A 20,070-nucleotide genomic window follows, 5' to 3' on the forward strand; every position below is an offset into this window, starting at 1 on the left:
GTCATGGGATAGTTGCTAAGAAATGTTTAATAGGATCTACCAAAATGTTATAGGTTAGGTTTTGTAGATATTGTGTATTTTTTAAATGAATAGTATAAAATTTTGTTTACAATTTTGTGAAGTGTTATACCACAAAGGTTAATCCAATGAAAAGTTTATTACTGCTGAGAATTAGGGAAAGGAGATATTTGGGAAGATTATAGAAATATTAACCTGGAATCATTTGTTTGCTTGTTTGTTTTTAATCCTCACCCGAGGATATTTTCCCTCCTTTGATTTCTAGAGAGAGTGGAAGGGGGAGAGAGAGAAACATTGACGTGAGAGAGACATACCAATCAGCTGCCTCCTACAGGTCCCCAACTGGAGATGGGGAACCTACAACCTAGGTACATTGCCTTTGACCGGGAATCGAACCCAGGACCCTACAGTCCGAGGGCTGATGCTCTATTTACTGGGAAAAACTGGCCAGGGCATGGAATTATTTTTTTAAGAATTTGTAGAAACCTCAATTAAGTGGTCTAATTTTCCCTCATTCGATAGATGTAGCTAGGAGACCCAGTATTCCTCACACAAAGCTAATGAGTAGAGAGAGCATTGGCACCCAGGGCCAGTGCACTTCCTGCGTCTCCCGTCTGCCTCTGCAGATCCAGTTGAGGTTAGAATCACAGAGCTGTGAATTAGATCTCAATCCTTAAAAATCTCTTTATATGTAAATATGCTCCTCTTACGAGACTGGAGAGCATTATTTCATTGTTTGGGGTAAGAATGGCCACAATAGTTCTTAATGAAAATTTGCTGTGGCTCATTCTAAAGTTGAACAAATCTGAACCTTTGCTGGGACACCAGCCTTTCTGTGGGGGGTTCTTTAGCAGCTTGAGCTGCGGAGCCTGAGGTCCTGCCAGGGAGCCTCTCTCAGGGTTCCTTACCCCCTCCCTGCCCATCATATTTTCCCAGCAGACCCCGCACCTCCAAAGCCCGTGCTCTCCCTGGGAAGCGGTTCGAGTGCAATAGTGCATTTAAATACCGACCCGGGACAGTTCACACCATAAAGCACTTTCCACGTTTCTCAAAGATAAAGTGATGGTCGCTGACCATGGATACTAAATGCCATTAGTAGACATTTAAAAAGAATCGTGTAAAGTAAAAGACACCACCTGCCCCCACCATCCAAGGCTGACTTCTGTCAACATTTCGAGTAGTTTCTTTTGTCCTTTGTAAATGTGTGCATCCAAACGCCCTTTTTACGTTTTGAGATGATACCATCTTTCATGTGTGTATCCTGACTTGTTTTCTTTTAGTTACAGCGTGTGCATTTTTCTACAGCTAAAACCACTTTTTCCATTTCTTAGGCACTGTTTATGTTTTTCCAGTCTTATTGAGAAATAATTGACATGCATCGCTGTATAAGTTTAAGGCGTACAGCATGATAGTTTCATTTACATGCATTGTGAAATGGTTACCACTTTGGGTTCAGCTAACATGTTCTCATATCTATCTATCTATCTATCTATCTAAGCCTAAGCAACCATTCGACCCATAGCTATGATGTGCACTGACCACCAGGGGGCAGACACTCGACGCACAGGCATGGAAACATGGAACAGACTGATGAATCTCAGAGGGAAGGGGGCAAGGGGAAAGGCGGGAAGAGATTAACCAAAGATCTTATATGCACATTAAAGACCCAGTGCACAGATTCATGCACCAGTGTAGTCCCTCGGCCTGACCTGCAGGGATCAGGCCAAAACCAGCAGTCCAACATCCCCTGAGGGGTCCCAGATTGCAAGAGGGTGCAGGCCAGGCCGAGGGACCCCATCGGTGCACGAATCTGTGCACCGGGCCTCTAGTAGAACAATAAAAGGAAGAAAGAAAAGGAAAAAAGTTCTCCTTATGATGAGAACTCTCAGGCTTTCCCTAAGCAAGAGCAGTGTTGGCTGGTGTCATGTTGTATATTAATCACATACCCACGACTTACCCTGTAGATGCAAGTTTGTGCCTTTGACCACCTTCCTCCAATTCTCCCTCCCTCCACCCTCTGCATCTGGTAACCACAAGTCTCATCTTTTTTTCTATGTGTTTTGGGGGGTTTTGTTTGTTTTGTTTTGTTTTTCAGATTTAGTGAGATCCGCCAGTATTTGTCTTTCTCTGTCTAACATTTCATTCAGCGTAATGCGCTCAAGGTCCATCCATGTTGTCACAAATGGTAGGATGTCTTCATTATTTATGGCTGAGTAATGGTCATTATGTATGTACCACACTTCTCTGTGCACTCACCCATCAGTAGAACACTTAGGTGGTTTCCATGTCTTGGCTACTGTAACTAATGCTGCTGTGAACGTGGGGGTGCGGTGTCTTTATTATAACTTAGTTTGCATTTCCTTTGGGTCTTTTCCCAGAAGTGGAATATCTAGATCATATGGTGCTTTTATTTGGAATTTTTTGAGGATCCTCCATACTGTTTCTCATAGTGGCTGTACCGGTCTACAATCCCACCAACAGAGCACAGAGGTTCCCTTTTCTCCACATCCAAGCCAGCATTAGTTATTTCTTGTCTTTTTGATGATGGCCATTCTAACAGGTTGAGTATCAATATCTCATTGTGGTTTTAATTTGCAATTCCTTAATGACTAGTGATGTTAAGCAGCTTTTCATGTATCTGTTGGCCTTTCATATGTCTTTGGAGAAATGTCTATTCAGGTCTTTTGCCTGTTTTGTTTTGTTTTAAGTATATTTTTATTGGTTTCGGAGAGGAAGGAAGAGAGAGAGAAACATCAATGATGAGAGAGGATCATGGATTGGCTGCCTCCTGCACGCCCCCCACTGGGGATCGAGCCCAAAACCCAGGCATGTGCCCTGACCAGGAATCAAACTGTGATCCCCTGGTTCGTAAGTCCATGCTCAACCCCTGAGCCGCACAACCGGGCATGCCTGTTTTTAATTGCCTTATTAGCTGTTGGGTTGTTTTGTTTTGTTTTGCTGTTGAGTTGTATGAGTTCTTTTAATATTTGGGGTATTAGTCCCTCATGAGATATGTGGTTTGCAAATACTTTTCACCATTCCGTAAGTTGTCTCTTCACTCTGTGGATGGTTTCCTGTGCTGTGCAGAGGTTTTTAGCTTGATGTAGTCCCCCTGGGTAATTTTTTATTCTGTTGCTGGTGCTTTAGGTATCATATCCAAAAAACTGTCACCAAGACTCATGTCAAGGAGCTTTATTTCTGTTTTCTTACAGAGTTTTGTGATTTCAAGCTTACATTTAAATCTTTCATCCATTTTAAGTTCATTTTTGTGAGCGGTGTGAAACATGGGCTTCACTCTTTTACATGTGAATACACATATGATGAATATACACTTACCACAGCATCACTTATTGAAGAGACCGTGTTCTTGGCTCCCTTGTCAAGTATTAGTTGACCGCACATGCTTGGGTTTATTTCTGGGCTCTCGAGTCTGTTCCATTGGTCTATTTGCCTGTTTTTATGCCAGAATTACTGTTTTGATAACTATAGCTTTATAATATAGCTTGAAATCAGGAAATGTGATGTCTCCTGCTTTGTTCTTTTTTCTCAGAACTTCTTTGACAAGTTGGGTCTTTTGTGGGTCCCTATAAATTTTAGAAGAGAGTAAAGCTGTTTTGAATGCCTTCATAATTTGTACGGCACCTCTTGTGGATATCTCACAATATATTTAATCATTTCCTCATTATTGGACATTGGTATCCGGGGTTTTGCGGTTGTACATCAATTCGATCTGCATTTCCTGAGGATGGGTTCCAGAGTTGGCATGGCTGGGGTCAAAGGATGTGAGTCTATTTCATATCAGATGGCATTCCTGCAGAAAACGCATTCCTGCTAAGAAGGTCTTCTGAACAGATTTCATATATAAAGTTGGACTTCAATTAAGAACTTTGTCCTTTGATATTTTTAGGGCAAAACATATTTAGTTTGTTGATAAAGTGAAATACAGCAGCAGTATTTTAAAAGTATCTTATTAGTTAACTAGAGGCCCGGTGCACGTGCACCGGTGGGGTCCCTCAGCCTGGCCTGTGCCCTCTTGCAATCCGGGACCCCTCGGGAGTTGCAGGGATCGGCAGTCCGACACCCCCCGAGGGATGTAGTAGTGCGCAAAGCGGCAGGCGGCCAGGGAGGAGCCATTGCTGCTTCTTGGTAAGCTCGCTGAGCAGTGCTTTCCCTGTGGGAGCGCACTGACCACCAGGGGGCAGCTCCTGCGTTGAGCATCTGCCCCCTGGTGGTCAGTACACGTCATAGTAACAGGTTGATCAACTGGTCGCTTAGGCTTTTATATATATAAACTAGAGGCCCGGTGCACGTAATTTGTGCACGGGGGGGGGGGGTGTTCCTCGGCCCAGCTTGCACCCTCTCCAATCTGGGACCCCTCGAGGGATCAGGCCTAAACGGGCAGTTGAACATCCCTCTCACAATCCAGGACTGCTGGCTCCCAACCGCTTGCCTGCCTGCCTGCCTGATTGCCCCTAACCACTCTCCTGCCAGCCTGATTGATGCCTAACTGCTCCCCTGCCGGCCCGATCGCCCCCAACTGCCCTCCCCTGCTGGTCCAGTCACCCCTAACTGCCCTTCCCTGCTGGCCTGATTGCCCCTAACTGCCCTCCCCTGCAGGCCTGATCCCCCCCAACTGCCCTCCCCTGCAGGCCTGGTCACCCCCAACTGCCCTACCCAGCAGGCCTGGTCACCCCCAACTGCCTTCTCCTGCAGGCCTGATCGCCCCAACTGCCCTCCCCTGCTGACCATCTTGTGTCCACATGGGGGCGGCCATCTTTTGTGTTGGAGTGATGGTCAATTTGCATATTACTCTTTTATTAGATAGGATTCCTCTGACTCTGCATTTAATGTTTTAAGAAGTAAACTTTGCGCCGAAACCGGTTTGGCTCAGTGGATAGAGCGTCGGCCTGCGGACTGAAGGGTCCCAGGTTCGATTCCGGTCAAGGGCATGTACCTGGGTTGCGGGCACATCCCCAGTGGGAGATGTGCAGGAGGCAGCTGATCAATGTTTCTCTCTCATCGATGTTTCTAACTCTCTATCTCTCTCCCTTCATCTCTGTAAAAAATCAATAAAATATATTTTAAAAAAAAAAGAAGTAAACTTTGCAATCAAGCCATATAAATAAAACTCATTTCCTTTAGCTGTCACAGTCTAGTTTTAAACTTACTGGTGGATTGCGTTAGGAGTTTATCTTCCAGAATTCTGACATATTTCCATGTGATCTGCTTTTTTGGCATGGTGTAGGGAGTTAAAAAAATATTCTTTATGAAATCAGAGTCTAAGAAAGTCTGCCAAGTAGACCATTTTTGAAGCTATAGTATATGAATTTTTTAAATTGTATGACTTGAGTATCGTTTATAATTATAAAAATTGATTCATGCCCTAGCAGGTGTGACTCAGTTGTTTGAGTGTCATCCCATGTACTGACAGGTCACAGGTTTGATTCCAAGTCAGGGCACATGCCCTGGTTGTGGGCTCAATGCCCGGGTTTCGGGCTCCATCCCCAGTAGGTGGCATGCAAGAGGCATCTGATTGATGATGTTTCTATCTCTCTTACCCCTCCCCCCCCAAAAATAAACAAAAAGGGCGAAAGAGGCCAGGGGCTACCTTTAAAAAAATAAAAAGACACAGTTGAGGGCAAGAAATTGTGTTGCATGAAGGAGAAAACGAAAGGCTGGAGAAGTCGATGGAATCCGTCCCCACAAGGCCACGGCTAGCCGGGGTCTGCAGGCATGGGGAGCCACTGCAGGTCTTCATGCAGGGGCTGAAGGGAGACCTGTGCTTCCAAAGGGTGGATTTAGTTGCAGTGCAGAGCCTGTGGGGAAGGGAATCGATTACAAGGTTATTGCAAAGGTCTGTCTGGCTGAGAGACAGAGGGAGGGTAAGGACTGACGGGAAGACGAGTGTTGTTATGGAAGTAGAATGGGTACAGGTTAGCAGTTGAATCAGGTGCAGGGCAAAAGGAATTTGTAGTCTAAGACCTTTTTAAGAATTGGAGTGAGTGGCGGGGAATATGATTTTTCAATCAACAAGTAGCGGATATGGGGTGGAGCTGGGGGATGGGTTTAGAAGAGAAAGGGGTTGTGGGGCAGCATGTACTCTGCAGTTAATGCTGACAGATGCTGCTGGGGAGGGCATTGATGCTGAATTTGAATACAGAGTGACCCAAACTGTGCATTAAAATGCCATCAATGCATGTCTTTACCCTCAGGCGGAGCAGGAGCCGCAGTAGATATAGTGAGACAAGTCGTTGAGAACCAGCCTGGTTTCTCGGAAAGAACGGGTTGTGGGGTGTTCTCGTCCCAGCTTGCTGGGCTCAGCCGGCCTCCCTGCTGCTGATTGCTCCGCGGCGTTTTGTGTGCAGGACTCAGTGGCTGCTCTCTGCTCCTCGCCTGCCCGAGCTGACTTGGTTTCCCTGTGGTGCGGGTGCTCATTGTGCCCAGAGTGCAGGCTGCCCTCCGTGGTCCTGACCAGTCCTCCAGGTCCTAACCAGGCCTCCAGGTCCTAACCAGGCCTCCAGGTCCTAACCAGGTCCTAACCAGGCCTCCAGGCCCTAACCAGGCCTCCAGGTCCTAACCAGGCCTCCAGGCCCTAACCAGGCCTCCAGGTCCTAACCAGGCCTCCAGGTCCTAACCAGGCCTCCAGGCCCTAACCAGGCCTCCAGGTCCTAACCAGGTCCTAACCAGGCCTCAAGGCCCTAACCAGGCCCTAACCAGGCCTCCAGGTCCTAACCAGGCCTCCAGACCCTAACCAGGCCTCCAGGTCCTAACCAGGTCCTAACCAGGCCTCCAGGTCCTAACCAGGTCCTAACCAGGCCTCCAGGTCCTAACCAGGTCCTAACCAGGCCTCCAGGCCCTAACCAGGTCCTAACCAGTCGTCCAGGCCCTAACCAGGTCCTAACCAGGCCTCCAGGCCTCCAGGCGGCTGGACCGAGGCCGGGTTCCGGGCTCACTCACTCGCAGCCCTGGAGCTTTTGCTCTGATTGAAGAGGCCTGTTTCTGGCTTCGTGTCGTGTCTCTCTGCTAAGAGGGAAGTGTGAGCCCGCGACAGTGCCTGGCATCAGGACAGCTGCTCTGGGGCTTTCTGAGGTGCGGGGTGAACATGTGAGAGTGCTGGGTTCAGAGTATCCTTTTCCTTTCAGGCTACATTGCTGATCATTGCACCGTGCGGTTGAAAAGACAACGTGTGGTGCTCAGTCTTCATATTCCGGGTGGGCGGTTGGGTGTCTGCTCACAGACCCACTCGGCGCGGTCCGCTGTGGGTGTGAGTGCTCAGGCAGGAAGCGGCAGTACCTCCTGCATGTGGCGCTCTTAAGGTAGTGACCACAAAGGTCGCTTCTGACAGCTACTGTATTTTGTTAGAGGACATTTATTGGGTAAGTCACAGGTATAAAAAGTAATTCCCAGAAGAAATGGGCTTAGGAAGGGCCCTTGGTGCTGGGAGTGAGGAAGCTGATGGTACCATGCCTGGGGCAGGGATGGGGAGGGAGAGAAATGGAGAGGGAGGGAGAGAACACTGGGTCCTCCATCCTCAGGGTTGCCTTTTTGTTTGTTTGTTTGTATTTTTTTAAATCTTCACCCAAGGATATTTTTCCATTGAATTTTAGAGAGAGTGGGAGGGAGGGGGAGAGACAGAGAGAGAAACATTGATGTGAGAGAAACACATCGATTGGTTGCCTCCTGCACGCACCCCAACCAGGGCCTAACAATCAGCCTGCAATTGAGATGCATGCCCTTGACCTGGGAGCCAATTCTGGACTCTTCAGGCCTCAGGCGAATGCTCTGTCCACTGAGCCATACCAGCTAGGGCAGCGGTTCTCAACCTGTGGGTCGCGACCCCTTTCACAGGGGTCGCCTAAGACCATCCTGCATCTCAGATATTTACATGACGATTCATAACAGTAGCAACATTACAGTTATGAAGTAGCAACAAAAATAATTTTATGGTTGGTTCACAACATGAGGAACTGTATTTAAAGGGCCAGAGGTTGAGAACCACTGAGCTAGGACCTTCCTAAGGGTGTTGAGGGCGGAGGTGTTAGGGGAGGGCCCAGGGAAAGCTCTTATAGAATCTTCACAGCCCTCCAGGTGTGTGCGTTCAGGGTTGTGGTCTCCACTGAGGCCGGGAGGACATCATTCAGTGCCGCAGGCCCTGACGTCAGCAGTGGCTGGTTTTGCTGCTTTTCTGGGCCTGGAGCTGGAATACAACTGAGGCCTAAACGTTATCTCTAGGGAGGAGAGGTCAGGGGGTCCAAACCGCATGACCAGCCATATGCTAGGGGGAGAGGTCACCCGGGGGCGAGTCCCACCTACGATTGATTGTCCATTGCTAGGCGCCTGGTGGGTTAAGCTACTTACCCTTGCTCCTGAGGAATAATAGATCATTTACTGTGAAGTGTCCTTGGTTTGGGAAGATGGGATTTAGGCTGCAGGCTGCTGTTGAACTCTCAGTTTCCCTATTCTGCTTGTCCTGGCTTACTAGCCTGCACATTTATATAACTTCTTTCAAGATTTCTCTTTACCAACCTATAGCTTTCACTAACCTTCCTACAACTTTCACACACCTTTTTACCCATTCAGAAACAACCAGTTTTATTTTTTTTTTAAATTATATTTATTGATTTCAGAGAGGAAGGGAGAGGGAGAGATAGAAACATCCATGATGAGAGAGAATCATTGATTGGCTGCCTCGTGCACACCCCACACTAGGGATCGAGCCCGCAACCTGAGCATGTGCCCTTGACTGGAATCGAACCTGAGACCCTTGAGTCCACAAGCCAATGCTCTACCCACTGAGCCAACCCAGCTAGGGCAGAAACAACCAGTTTTACAACAATTCACTTTTTTCCCTTCAAAATATATTTCCACACCTTATACATTCTTTTACCAAAACCATACAATTCCTTTCCAATTTAATTAGAATTATTAACTCTTAGAAACCTCAATTTTCAATAACAAAAAAAGGCAAACAACCAGCATTCCTTAGATTGATTTTTATGAACATACTAGAGGCCCGATGCACGAAATTCATGCAAGAGTACGCCTTCCTTCCCCCGGCTGCCGGCACTGGCTTCCCTCTGGCCCTGGCTTCGTCCGGAATGATGTCCTGTCTAATTAGCATATTATGCTTTTATTATTATAGATTTTAAACATTCTGTTTTAAAAAACGTACCTTCAACAAAGCACAAGACATTACATCAACAGTCCCAAATTCATTTTACAGATTTTATGCAATAAAATGCCTAAAGCAGGTGACCCTAGCAGTCAATGACTTAACAGTTGAAATTAGCTCATTTGTTTGCTAAGGTTGCTAAGGTGGCTAAGGTTTGTTTTGTTTTTTCCTTTCAATAAGGATTTCCTCCCAAAAGTTGGTCTAGACCCGTGATTGGCAAACTGCGGCTCACGAGCCACATGCGGCTCTTTGGCCCCTTGAGTGTGACTCTTCCACAAAATACCACGTGCGGGCGCGCATGTACAGTGCGATTGAAATGTAATGTACCCCGCGAATCACAGAAGGACGCCTCAAGAAGTCGAATTAAAGAGTCACATTTATTGCAATCTGGGACTATGAGGGGCCATTCCCCAAATCTCATAGTAACAAGATGGTCGCAGCTCCAAGGTTATATAGGCAAAAAATCACAGAGGTATTGATTACATCCCAGGGTTTGGAATGAGGAACCTGGTTCGCAAAAACGCAGTTTACAGAAGCAGAATTAAGCATGTTAATTATAGTTTTGGGTCTGGGGTCAAACACATTATCTAGGGCCCTCGGGTCTGGAATGAGGAACCTGGTTTGCAAAAAGCAGTTTACAGAAGCAGAAACAGCATGTTATCTAAATTACAGTTTGGGGTCTAGAGCCCTCTGACCTGGGATAACTGTGCTGTCCTTCCCAGGTAAAGGAAAATGTGCTTTCTAAGACCAGTATGACCACAACCCATGGATATTCACATTACAATCAATAAGGCATTTAATCCAATGGGATGATTTATATAATTCAGAAAATCAAAATAACCTGTCCATTGTTAAACAAAGCAAATAGGTACATAAGCCAAACAGCAGGGTTAAAGTTAAACTATAATTTCTACCTGAGATGGTTGCTACCATACTTCAGAAACTTCATGGCCCATGCACAGAAGTCAGTATTTTGTGGAAGAGTCACACTCAAGGGGCCAAAGAGCCGCATGTGGCTCACAAGCCACAGTTTGCTGACCACTGGTCTAGACCAGAGTTTTTGCCAGGTGTTTTGCATTTCAAAGGTCCTAGGACTTGGGTTTCAATCCAAGTTACCGCTGTGGGTGATGTGACATTTGGGGATTAGGGCTGGGAGCATGTGCTCCAGTTAGATGGGGGTGAGATGCCCCTCCCCCGGCCCCTGCACTCAAGTGAGCAGCGAGTGGGGGTTCCGCTCCCAGGGAATGGCAGGTTCCTGAGTCCCAGGACAGGGACTCGGCATTCGGGACCAGGCTCTGATTCTGGATAAGGGCTTCTGCCACAGGGAGAAAGGAACTAAAATCACAGACAGCCCTTGGCCATAATCCACTACAGGTGTGCTGGGATGTCTGGGGCAGCCTGCTGCAAAGGTTGCTGTTTGTTTGGTGTGTCTTAATGGAGGTAAATTTGCTCGTAGTTGCTAGTTTGGGCTTGGCTAGAAGAGACTGGTTGCTCTGAGTTGGCATTTTACTGCATATGCTGTAGACCAGCGGTCGCCAACCAGTCATCCAAGGACCACCGGTGGCCCGTGAGGCCCGAAAGGTTGGCGACCGCCGCTGTAGACTACGAGCCTCGCATTTATTTGCGACCTCTCAGTTGACCATCGAGATGATTTTGTTGTTGCTGTTGAACAAGCTAACGTTCACTTCAAGCTTCTGCACAAATAGTGACCCTTGCTTCCTATCACCAACACCCTAAGCGCCTGGAGCATTCCACTGCGTAGAAAGTGGCATTGGGGCTTTGAAGTTGACACCTGGGTTCAAATCCCAGTTAGGCCATTATTTAGCTGTGTGTGACCTTGGGACCTTGACCTCAAGCTTCCTTTTCTATAAAATGAGGTCAGTAAAGTGAACGGTGTTGTGCTGCTATCATCACTATTATTATTAACTAGAGGCTCAGTGCATGAAATCCGTGCACTGGGGGGGGGGGATTCCTCAGCCTGGACTGCTCCCTCTCGCAGTCAGGGACCCCTCACTTGTTACCGTCCACCTGCTCACTGCTCCTTTCCACTTGGCTTGCTTCTCCTTGCCGCTGCTCCTTACCGCTTCCGCAGAGGCAGGAGAGGTTCCCGCCACCGCCGCTGCGCCAGCCATGAGCCCAGCTTGTGGCTGAGCGGCACTCCCCCTGTGGGAGCGTACTCACCACCAGGGGGCAGCTCCTGCGTTGAGAGTCTACCCCCTGGTGGTCAGTGCACAACATAGCGACTGGTCATTCTGCCGTTTGGTCAATTTGCATACTAGGGTTTTATTATATAGGATAGGATAGTCTACATCAGCGACACGTATCCTAGCTAATAACAGTGACGTCGTCTTGCTGCAGTGGTCGAATTTAACTGGAAAACATCCTTGTTGCTCCTGCTCTTCCTGGGCTCCAAGTGCCTGCCAAGCTCCCCGCCAGGTGGTAACAAGTGGGGGTATAGGCAGCTACTGAATAAATAATGATGTTAGCATCGAGAAGGCTCTGCAGTTTGGAACCTGAGCAGTGTACAGTGACTCAGTATTTCAGGACTGCCCATCATTGAAGAGCTGAGTTTCAGTGTGAAGCAGTGCTGATCACACTGATGGACTAATGGATGTTGAGTGTTTCTTCAGAGACACCCAGAGAAGCCGGAGGTGGACTCGGCCATGACAGAGAACGTGGTCCACGGTGGCATTTTCTGTCCCCGCCCCTGCTGCCAGAGGAGCTGGCGGGCGTGGAAGCAGAGGTGTTACAGCTGTGTGAACAGAGCTAAAGATGGCATAAAGTCCAGTCTTAATTGATGTTAGGGAATTAGTAACTTTAATATTTTAAAAAGTAAACAGTGTTAGTAAGCACAGTGTGGGGGAGCACAGAGCAATCCACATGATGTTGTTAGCGGTGGGGATGAGGCTGCAAATCCTGGCCTCTGGTTAATAGTAACAGTGACGATCGCAGCATAACACCATTCACTTCACCGTGGATGAGGTTGCAAATCCATGAGGCAGAAAAGTGCTCCAAGCAGGCACCACAGTCTAATAAGTGACCCCAGGTTCAGTGGATCCTGATGAGGAGCAGCTCGCTTCCTCCAGGGCCGACCCCAGCTGTGTTCACAGACATTCTCCTGCTTCCACTACTGCTGTGGGGATTCCTAGCCTAGTCTCTAGGTGAGGCAGGAGGACTGCCTGTCTGGTTCACGTGGAGAGGGGGGGGTGCTGGTAGCTTCCTTCATCCTCCAGGTAGAGAGGAGAGCAGGGACCAGCCGTGCGTGCTGTCACCTGGCATGACGCTCCGGATCCTGGGTTACATGTGGAGGATCTTTCACTCCTGACACTTGAGGGTTTGAGCAGCAGTAGGAGTCGTGGGTTCAAGTCTAAACGACGAGGCAGGTTCTGCGTAGCATCTCAGTGGTGTCTCTGGCATTTTCATTGCAGGCCTGAGTGGCCACCAGTGGGCGTGCAGCGTCTGGAGCAGTGACGCTGTTTCCCGGGAAGTAGGATGAGGCAGACACGGGGATCGTGTGAGATGTTCATCACCATTAGGCTCTTCCCAGCCCAGAAAGCCGCTCTGTCTGACTTCCCACAGAGAAGTGGAGCTGATCGGGAAGCAGAGGTGGTTAAGGGGTGACAGCGAGGCATCCGAGGGAGTCCGCTCACTTCCCGCGGGCGTCCTGTCTCCCGGGGTTAGGGCGTGAGGTGCAGAGCGAGCCGGCTCCCCGGCTCCCTGGTCCTTCTCGCTTGGAGGTGCCGGTGGCTGTGGCATCTTGGCACCTGCTTTCTGTGCAGAGTGCAGTCAGCTTGTGTGCTCCTCTTTGGGGGCCACGCACGGTGGTTTAGAGAATCAGCTTTTGGTTCTATGATTTTCTTCTATGGGTTTTCTGTTTTCAGTATTATTAATATTTACGGCTCTTAATGTTTTCTTTTAGTATTTTTTATTGAGTTTAGAGGGAGAGAGAGAAATATTGATGTGAGAAACATCGATCACCTGCCTCCTGCATGTCCCCTACTGGGGATCGAACCTGAAACCAGACATGTGCCCTGACCTGGAATCAAACCAGTGACCTTTAGGTGCCTGGGACAACACTCAACAGCCAGGGCTGCTGTCTAAGTGGTACAGTATAATGAATCCCCATGCAGCCCGCTTGTTCAGTCATTTGGTTGTCCCTCACTAGCGCCCCCTGCCAGCCTGGTTGTAGGCAGCCATCTTTGTGAGGGTGTGATGGTCAATTTGCATATTACCTCTTTATTATATAGGATTATATTTTCCATACAAACAACTCTAAACCTACTTTTGCCCTACCCTTGATCCCCAGTATATAAGAGCAATATTATTACCAGAAATTCCACATATTAGAGACTATAAGGCATCATCATGCTAACAACTAGGAAAATGAGTACTGGTAGGCCAGCCAGTGTGGCTCAGTGGTTGTGCATCGACCCGTGAACCAGGAGGTCATGGTTAAATTCCCAATCAGGACACATGCCCAGATTGTGGGCTTGATCCCAGTGGGGGCATGCAGGAGGTAGCCGATCCATGATTCTCTCTTATTGATGTTTCTACTCTCTATCCTCTCCCTTCCTCTCTGAAATAAATGAAAATCCTATATAAAAAGAGCTAATATGCACATGGTCCTCACGCCAGGGCCAGGGGACCTGAGGCCACGCCCCCTGTGTTGGAGCTGGGGGATCTGAGGCTGCACCCTCCCACCCTGCAGGGCTTGACGGGGGTGGGGCCGGCCAGGTCTGGGTCTCACGCGATTTTGAGGTGCGCAGGGGTTGGTGGGGACTTGACTCTGGGTCCCACGGCCCACCCCAGACTCTGACAGGAGGGAGATTTTTATATACATTTTACTAATTTTCTTTCATCTCTGACACTTCTATTATAGAGAAAGGGCAAATAGCAATATTAAAATATTTCCTCTAATTCCCTTTTAATGTGCACGAATTTCATGCACCGGGCCACTAGTATATTTATAAAGAAAGAATTAGGGCCCTAGCTGATTTGGCTCAGTGAATAGAGCATCAGCCTGCGGACTCAAGAGTCCTGGGTTCGATTCTGGTCAGGGCACATTCCCAGGTTGCAGGCTCGATCCCCAGTAAGGGGGCATGCAGGAGGCAGCCGATCCATGATTCTCTCTCATCATTGATGTTTCTACTCTCTCTCCCTCTCTCTTCCTCTCTGAAGTCAATAAAAATATATTTATAAAGAAAGAAAGAAAGACTCAGGGCCGTGAGGCCGGTGGTTCCCGCACTGAAGCGAGCTCCTCGCTGGGATGGCGCAGAGCAGTGCCGGCCGAGGCGGGAGTGGCTGTTCTAACGCAGGTCTTCTCTTCCTCAGTCAGGGCAGTTCAGCGAGGACATGATCCCCACCGTGGGCTTCAACATGAGGAAGGTGACCAAAGGCAACGTCACCATAAAGGTACGTGCCCCCTGCCCCTCCATTCAGGTCAGCAGCAGGTGCAGCCAGGGAGTTCCTGTTGGTTGACTTTTTACGTGAGTGTTTGCAGTTCTGAACTGACGAGCGGCCTGTGCCCGGGGTGAAGAATGTCCTTTCTCGTTCTAAGAGCTGCAGGGTGAGTGCCCGCAGAGCACCGGCAGCGCTGGCAGAGCCGCTATTGGGGTGTGGGTGGTGCTGGGAATAAACACTCCTCTTCAGAGGATGTGGAACATGGTATCAGTTCTTTCCTGAACAGTTGTATGTAGAAAATGATCCTCTCTTATAATATTGGTAATTTAGTATATTTGGGGCAGCAGATATGGTAACCGGTTTTCCCTTTCTTTACTTCTAAGACTTAAAATTGAAACTATAAAAATGGAAAAGTTTACTAATTTAACATAATTTTGTTATTAGAATAAGCTTGAATCCTGAACTGTGGGCTGTTTATGAGGGGCCATGTTTTAGTTTGGCGTTTGGTTTGGTTGGTTCAGTGGCTCATGGGAGTTGGCTCCTATGGCCTGGCCCTTGTGGCCATTTCCCCAGTTCGTGGGCTCACGGAAGCTGGTCACTCCGCTCCTTGTGTAGCTCATCTGAGGCAGCTCCTCGCTGCTCGTGCAGATGCTCTTCATGGTGTTACCAGGGCCTGCAGCTAAGCTGGAAGGCTTTTGAGGATAAATACCATAACGAGCGCCCCTATGTCGCCCATCATCTGGAATAGTAGGCCTAATAATGGCATTATTGGGGGTGGGCTTTCATATGGTAAAATTAACGTATGTAAGAAAAACACCTAGGTAGGAATGTTGCCTATGTTATTTACAGAATTATTAAAAACAATTAGGCATTCATGTATATACCCAGTCAGACAGTTAAACATTCATAGATTCTGCATGAACCGTTTCTGTCTTGGCATTCAAATCTGGATGATACGTGATTCTGGAGATTCTAAAAGTGTTGTGTCAAAGGTATATACAGTATATGCATATATCTTATCTGCTGCTTCAGCTACCCACTGTCAATCACTGATAATATTAATGGGAAATTCCAGAAATAAACAATTCATAAGCTTCAATTTGTGCCACCCACTCTGTCCCACGCGGGTCACAAATTGTTCCTTTGTCTGGCATATCCACACTATATGCGCTACCTCCCCTTCAGTCACTTATAATTGTTACAGTTGTTCTGTTTTATTATCAGTTATTGTTGTTCATCTGACTGTGCCTGAATTACAAATTACAGTCAGCACAGGCATGTACATATGGGAAAAACAAAGAGTTCGATACTATCCGTGGTTTCAGGCATCCACTGGGGGTCTCAGAACATATTCCCTGCAGATATGGGAGGACTACTCTATTTTCAGTATTGGAACTTTATTGGTAAACAGGCAAAACAATCATTGCATAGAAAACTAAATCTTTGCTCAGCAGAACTTGTTAGGTTTAGTGTGACATTTTAAATGTGAACTTCAAGTTTACAAGGGGCCCCAGGAACTTGAATTAAGAGCTTGCTTGAGCTCAGGTTTTTCAGAGGCTGTGGCTCGTTGTGAAAATGAGCGTGTCTGCCCGGTCTTTCTCCTCCCGCGCACACGTGATCTGAAGTGTGGTGTTGAGAGTGTCTGTCTTGCTTGCAGATCTGGGACATAGGCGGGCAGCCGCGGTTCCGGAGCATGTGGGAGCGGTACTGCAGAGGCGTCAATGCCATCGTGTAAGCCGCTTCGAAAAGCCCATTTAGGGGGCGGGGGCGGGGTGAGGGGTCAATGGGGGGGAAAGGGGAACAAGTCAATTTAGGTTTCAAGGAAAAGTGATGTTTTTAATACTACTTCCCAAGCCTCCGTTTTTATTTTCAGTAGTAATAGTCGTTCTTAGAAGTTTCTTAGGGTAATTCATTAACATGAGACTTTAAAATACCTAATCATAGAATGAGAGTCTTATGTTTTTGTTTATGCATCTCTGCGCTAAGGAATATAATTCTGTTACTATCATGTATTAACTCCTAAGACGGTCTATTTAAAAGTATTTTGGGGTGCTGAGCTTTTTATCTAGGGTTTTATTTTTTTCCCCATCACCATGTATCCCCCTGTACCAGCCGTGGGCAAACTACGGCCCATTTGAAATGAATAAAACTAAAAAAAAAAAAGACCGTACCCTTTTATGTAATGATGTTTATTTGAATTTATATTAGTTCACACAAACACTCCATCCATGCTTTTGTTCCGGCCCTCCGGTCCAGTTTAAGAACCCATTGTGGCCCTCGAGTCAAAAAGTTTGCCCACCCCTGCCCTATACCCTTTCCCATCTCTCCCCATCCCCCCTCAGGGCTTTATTTTGATGAGCAGTTTCAATAGTGTAAATGTTAACAGTAAAAATCTGTATGTAAATTGTGACCATCAGAGAATATGACATATTGAGATCACTGTGTGTTTTAAGTTACATGATAGATGCTGCAGATCGAGAAAAGATAGAAGCCTCCCGCAACGAACTCCATAATCTTCTAGATAAGCCACAGCTGCAGGGAATTCCAGTGAGTATGACGCCTGCTGTCATCCCTTCGCTGCTGTACGCTAAGGTTCATTACGGGCGAGGGCAGCGCCGTGCCGTCTGTTCAAGTCGGAGCTTACGCTGCCTGAGCGCCTGCCGTGTCCTGGGCGCTGTGCCGTTTCTTCTCCTCCCTGGTCCTTTATTGAAACCCTGTGCAGCTGGAGCCACCTCAGCCCTGAAATGATCACATGGTTTAGATCCTTCTGGCTTCAGTTTAAGAACAGGTTGAGGTGGCAGGAGGGGCCATAGGAGCAGCGGTGGGAAGCGGTGGAGGTTGTCCTGGCAAATGGCTGTGCGGAGAGGGAGGTGGCCGTGGACTAGGAGGGAAGGTGTGGGGGCCTCCCTGCTTCCTGGCCGAGGCCGTTGGTGGAGGTGCCGCCCTCGGGTGAACGAGGGAGTGTTGGCAGAGGACCAGCTGCAGCCTCACGCGGGTCCGTGGGTGTCAGACTCGAGGTGTAGCACCTGAGTTGCGCTCACAGCCACTGCGCGTGGTGTGACCCTCCCTAAATGCGCTGGTTAGCGCCCAGGTTGCGTGGCCGCTGGCATGTCGCACGGCCAGGTTTTGAATCCGTGTCTGTCGGCCTTTGAAGCTGCCCTTTTCCTCCCACAGCAGAAGCCAGGTGTACACGCCTGAGTCAAGTCGTCCTCCCTCGGCCCCGGGCGGCTCCCAGTTACCCGAGCAGGAGGCCGCTGCCCTTCCCGTAGCCTGGGCCGCCCTCCCTGCTTTCTGCCTCTGGCTCTGCGGTCGGGTCTGGGCTGCCCTTGGCCATGGGTCCCTGCTCTAGCAGAGAGGAATGCTGGGAAGGAAATGTACAGAAGCAGCAGCTTTATTGGGGGGGGGGGGGGGGCGGGTTCAAAAGGTGGGAGAGCTCCTAAATGTAGGAAGGGGGCGAAGACCAGGCAACCCCAGAACCGACGGCTGGTCACAGATGCCCGTGTCGCAGCATTAGAGAGACAGGCAGGTCCAGCGTGAGAGCCTGGAGGACTTCAACGGGGGTGAGGAGGGGGAGAGCCTGGAGGACTTAAACGGGAGTGAGGAGGGGGGAGAGCCGGGAAGGGAAGGCGGCTGACCAAGCGCCCTTTGTTAGCACGTGCCAGAAGGGAGAAGGGAGGGGGGGTGGGAAGCCTGTCTCTGCCCTTTCCCTCTTTCCAGAGCAGTTTGCTCCCGGAGCGGCCTCAGCGTGTTCATCCCGCCCCCCAGACTTACCCATCGTCTCGGCATATCCACACGAGATACTCTATAGGCTGGGTCCTGAATTTTAAAAGCTTACTTACACGTTCACAGAATTAGTAGCTTACAGATAAAAAATGGTTAGAAATTGCTCCTCCGCTCTTGGTGGTTGAGATCACGTTTTGGCAAAGATTTGTTAAGAAGCAGCAGGAGGCACACGTACAGACGGCACCGTTTAGGTAGAAGTTGGCAGCCACATGCGGGTAAAGGCCTCTGCGTGGTGGGAGTAAAATTCATGCGATTTGAGTGATGAGCTGAGTGAGCGAGGCCGCCGGTTACACAGAAGGCGTTCCTCTACGGCGGTGGTCACATTCTCATTGCACCCACACAGATGGCATTTCCTGTCCCGTTCACCCAGAATCTCCTTTCTTTTAAAGGTGCTGGTCCTCGGAAACAAGAGAGACCTTCCTAACGCCTTGGACGAGAAACAGCTCATTGAGAAAATGTATGTCAGGCGTGAGTGGGGGCGGGTGGTAATTGTTGTAAGTTGTTCCATCCGTTCGCCCACCTTTGTGTGGCTTTGCTGCACCACTCAGTGTGGCCTAGCTGTGGCCAAGGAGAGACACTGGCCACAGAGAGTGTCCCTGTAGTGATTCTTCAGCTCAGTGACAAACAAAGACAAGTAGAACGGAGCGGAGCGATAAGTGTGACAGCTGTTTAAGTACAGACTTACTCTTAATTCTGCTTCTTACAGGAACCTGTCTGCTATTCAGGATAGAGAAATTTGCTGCTATTCAATTTCTTGCAAAGAAAAGGATAATATAGGTAAGAAGGGGCGGGTGTTTCTGGAAGAAAGGGTTACCCCGGAAGGGGCATCTAATGGTATTTCTGTTGACTGTCCCCTTCTGTGTAAGTGGCCTCTTTACACAGTGCTGTGGCTGTGGCTCAGGAAGAGAGTGGGCGCCATCCCCGCGGGGGTCCACTAGTGGTAACTTTGGCAGAACCCGCACCCAGCTGTGCCCTGTAGCAAAATGGCTCCTGGAAATAAGACTTCACAGGAACGGGTCCTAAACCTGTTTCCACTGAGGGGCCAGCCTAACTGCCCTGTTCCCGCTGCTGGAGGGATGACCCCCAATACCCTTTCCCACTTCAAGTCTGTCCTGCTTTCCTAGGCCCGCCACATCCCAGTCCCACGCCCTGGGTGGCTGGGAACAAGTTTACTCTTTCAATTCAGGAGGCTGGATGCCCGAAACCCAGTAGGGGGCGTGCGGGAGGCAGCCCATCAGTGGTTCTCATGCTTCTCGTTTACAGCCTGGCCTTGCTGCGGCTCCGTGGCTCTCCTGTCCCCATGGACAGCTCTGTGCTGGCGTCCTCCTGCTGCTATTGTTGATCTTACTGAATAAACTGCCTCCGTTTCCCTGCTTAAGATCTCCAATACCTTGCTGTAGCCTTGAGAGTAAATCCCACATTTCTTGGTGCCTTAGAACGGCATTCAAGGCCGCCTGGCTCCCTTTAGCCCTGTGGTTCTCAGCTGAGGCCGGTTTTGCTCCCCGGGACACATGTGGCAGTGCTTGGCGATACTATTGGTTGTCACAGCCGAGGGGGTGGGGGTAATGCATTTAGTGGTAAAGGTCATGGATGTTGCAAAATACCCCACCGTGCCCAGCAGAATCTTCTCCCTTCCTCCCGGCAAAGGGGGAGGGGGAGGACCCAGCCCAGATGCAAAAGGGGGAGGGGGAGAACTA

At 48.8% G+C, this 20,070-nt stretch overlaps 1 protein-coding gene across 2 annotated transcripts; it reads left to right on the forward strand.

Moving 5' to 3' along the window:
• Positions 1-3,287: 3,287 nt before the first annotated feature.
• On the forward strand, positions 3,288-19,326 carry LOC102427934 (ADP-ribosylation factor-like protein 8B). Of its 2 annotated transcripts, none has more exons than XM_023747277.1 (6): positions 3,288-3,323; positions 14,522-14,602; positions 16,248-16,321; positions 17,044-17,137; positions 18,763-18,830; positions 19,080-19,326. In XM_023747277.1, the coding sequence occupies exons 1-6, from the start codon at positions 3,303-3,305 to the stop codon at positions 19,309-19,311; spliced, it is 570 nt and encodes a 189-aa protein (XP_023603045.1). In that variant the 5' UTR covers positions 3,288-3,302; the 3' UTR covers positions 19,312-19,326. The 2 variants fall into 2 exon arrangements, with proteins under 2 accessions (XP_023603045.1, XP_006106502.2); XM_006106440.3 differs by lacking the exon at positions 3,288-3,323 and adding an exon at positions 12,630-12,796.
• The last annotated feature ends 744 nt before the right edge of the window (positions 19,327-20,070 follow it).

Source organism: Myotis lucifugus, unplaced genomic scaffold (genome assembly GCF_000147115.1).
Source record: "Myotis lucifugus unplaced genomic scaffold, Myoluc2.0 scaffold_828, whole genome shotgun sequence".
NCBI classification, from domain to species: Eukaryota; Metazoa; Chordata; class Mammalia; order Chiroptera; family Vespertilionidae; genus Myotis; species Myotis lucifugus.

Coding starts and splice junctions, on each gene's coding strand:
- LOC102427934 (XM_006106440.3), top strand. CDS start 12,683: ATGAGGCAGACACGGGGATCGTGTGAGATGTTCATCACCATTAGGCTC. Junction 16,322..17,043: donor AGAGGCGTCAATGCCATCGT/GTAAGCCGCTTC, acceptor GTGTGTTTTAAG/TTACATGATAGATGCTGCAG. Junction 18,831..19,079: donor AAACAGCTCATTGAGAAAAT/GTATGTCAGGCG, acceptor TGCTTCTTACAG/GAACCTGTCTGCTATTCAGG.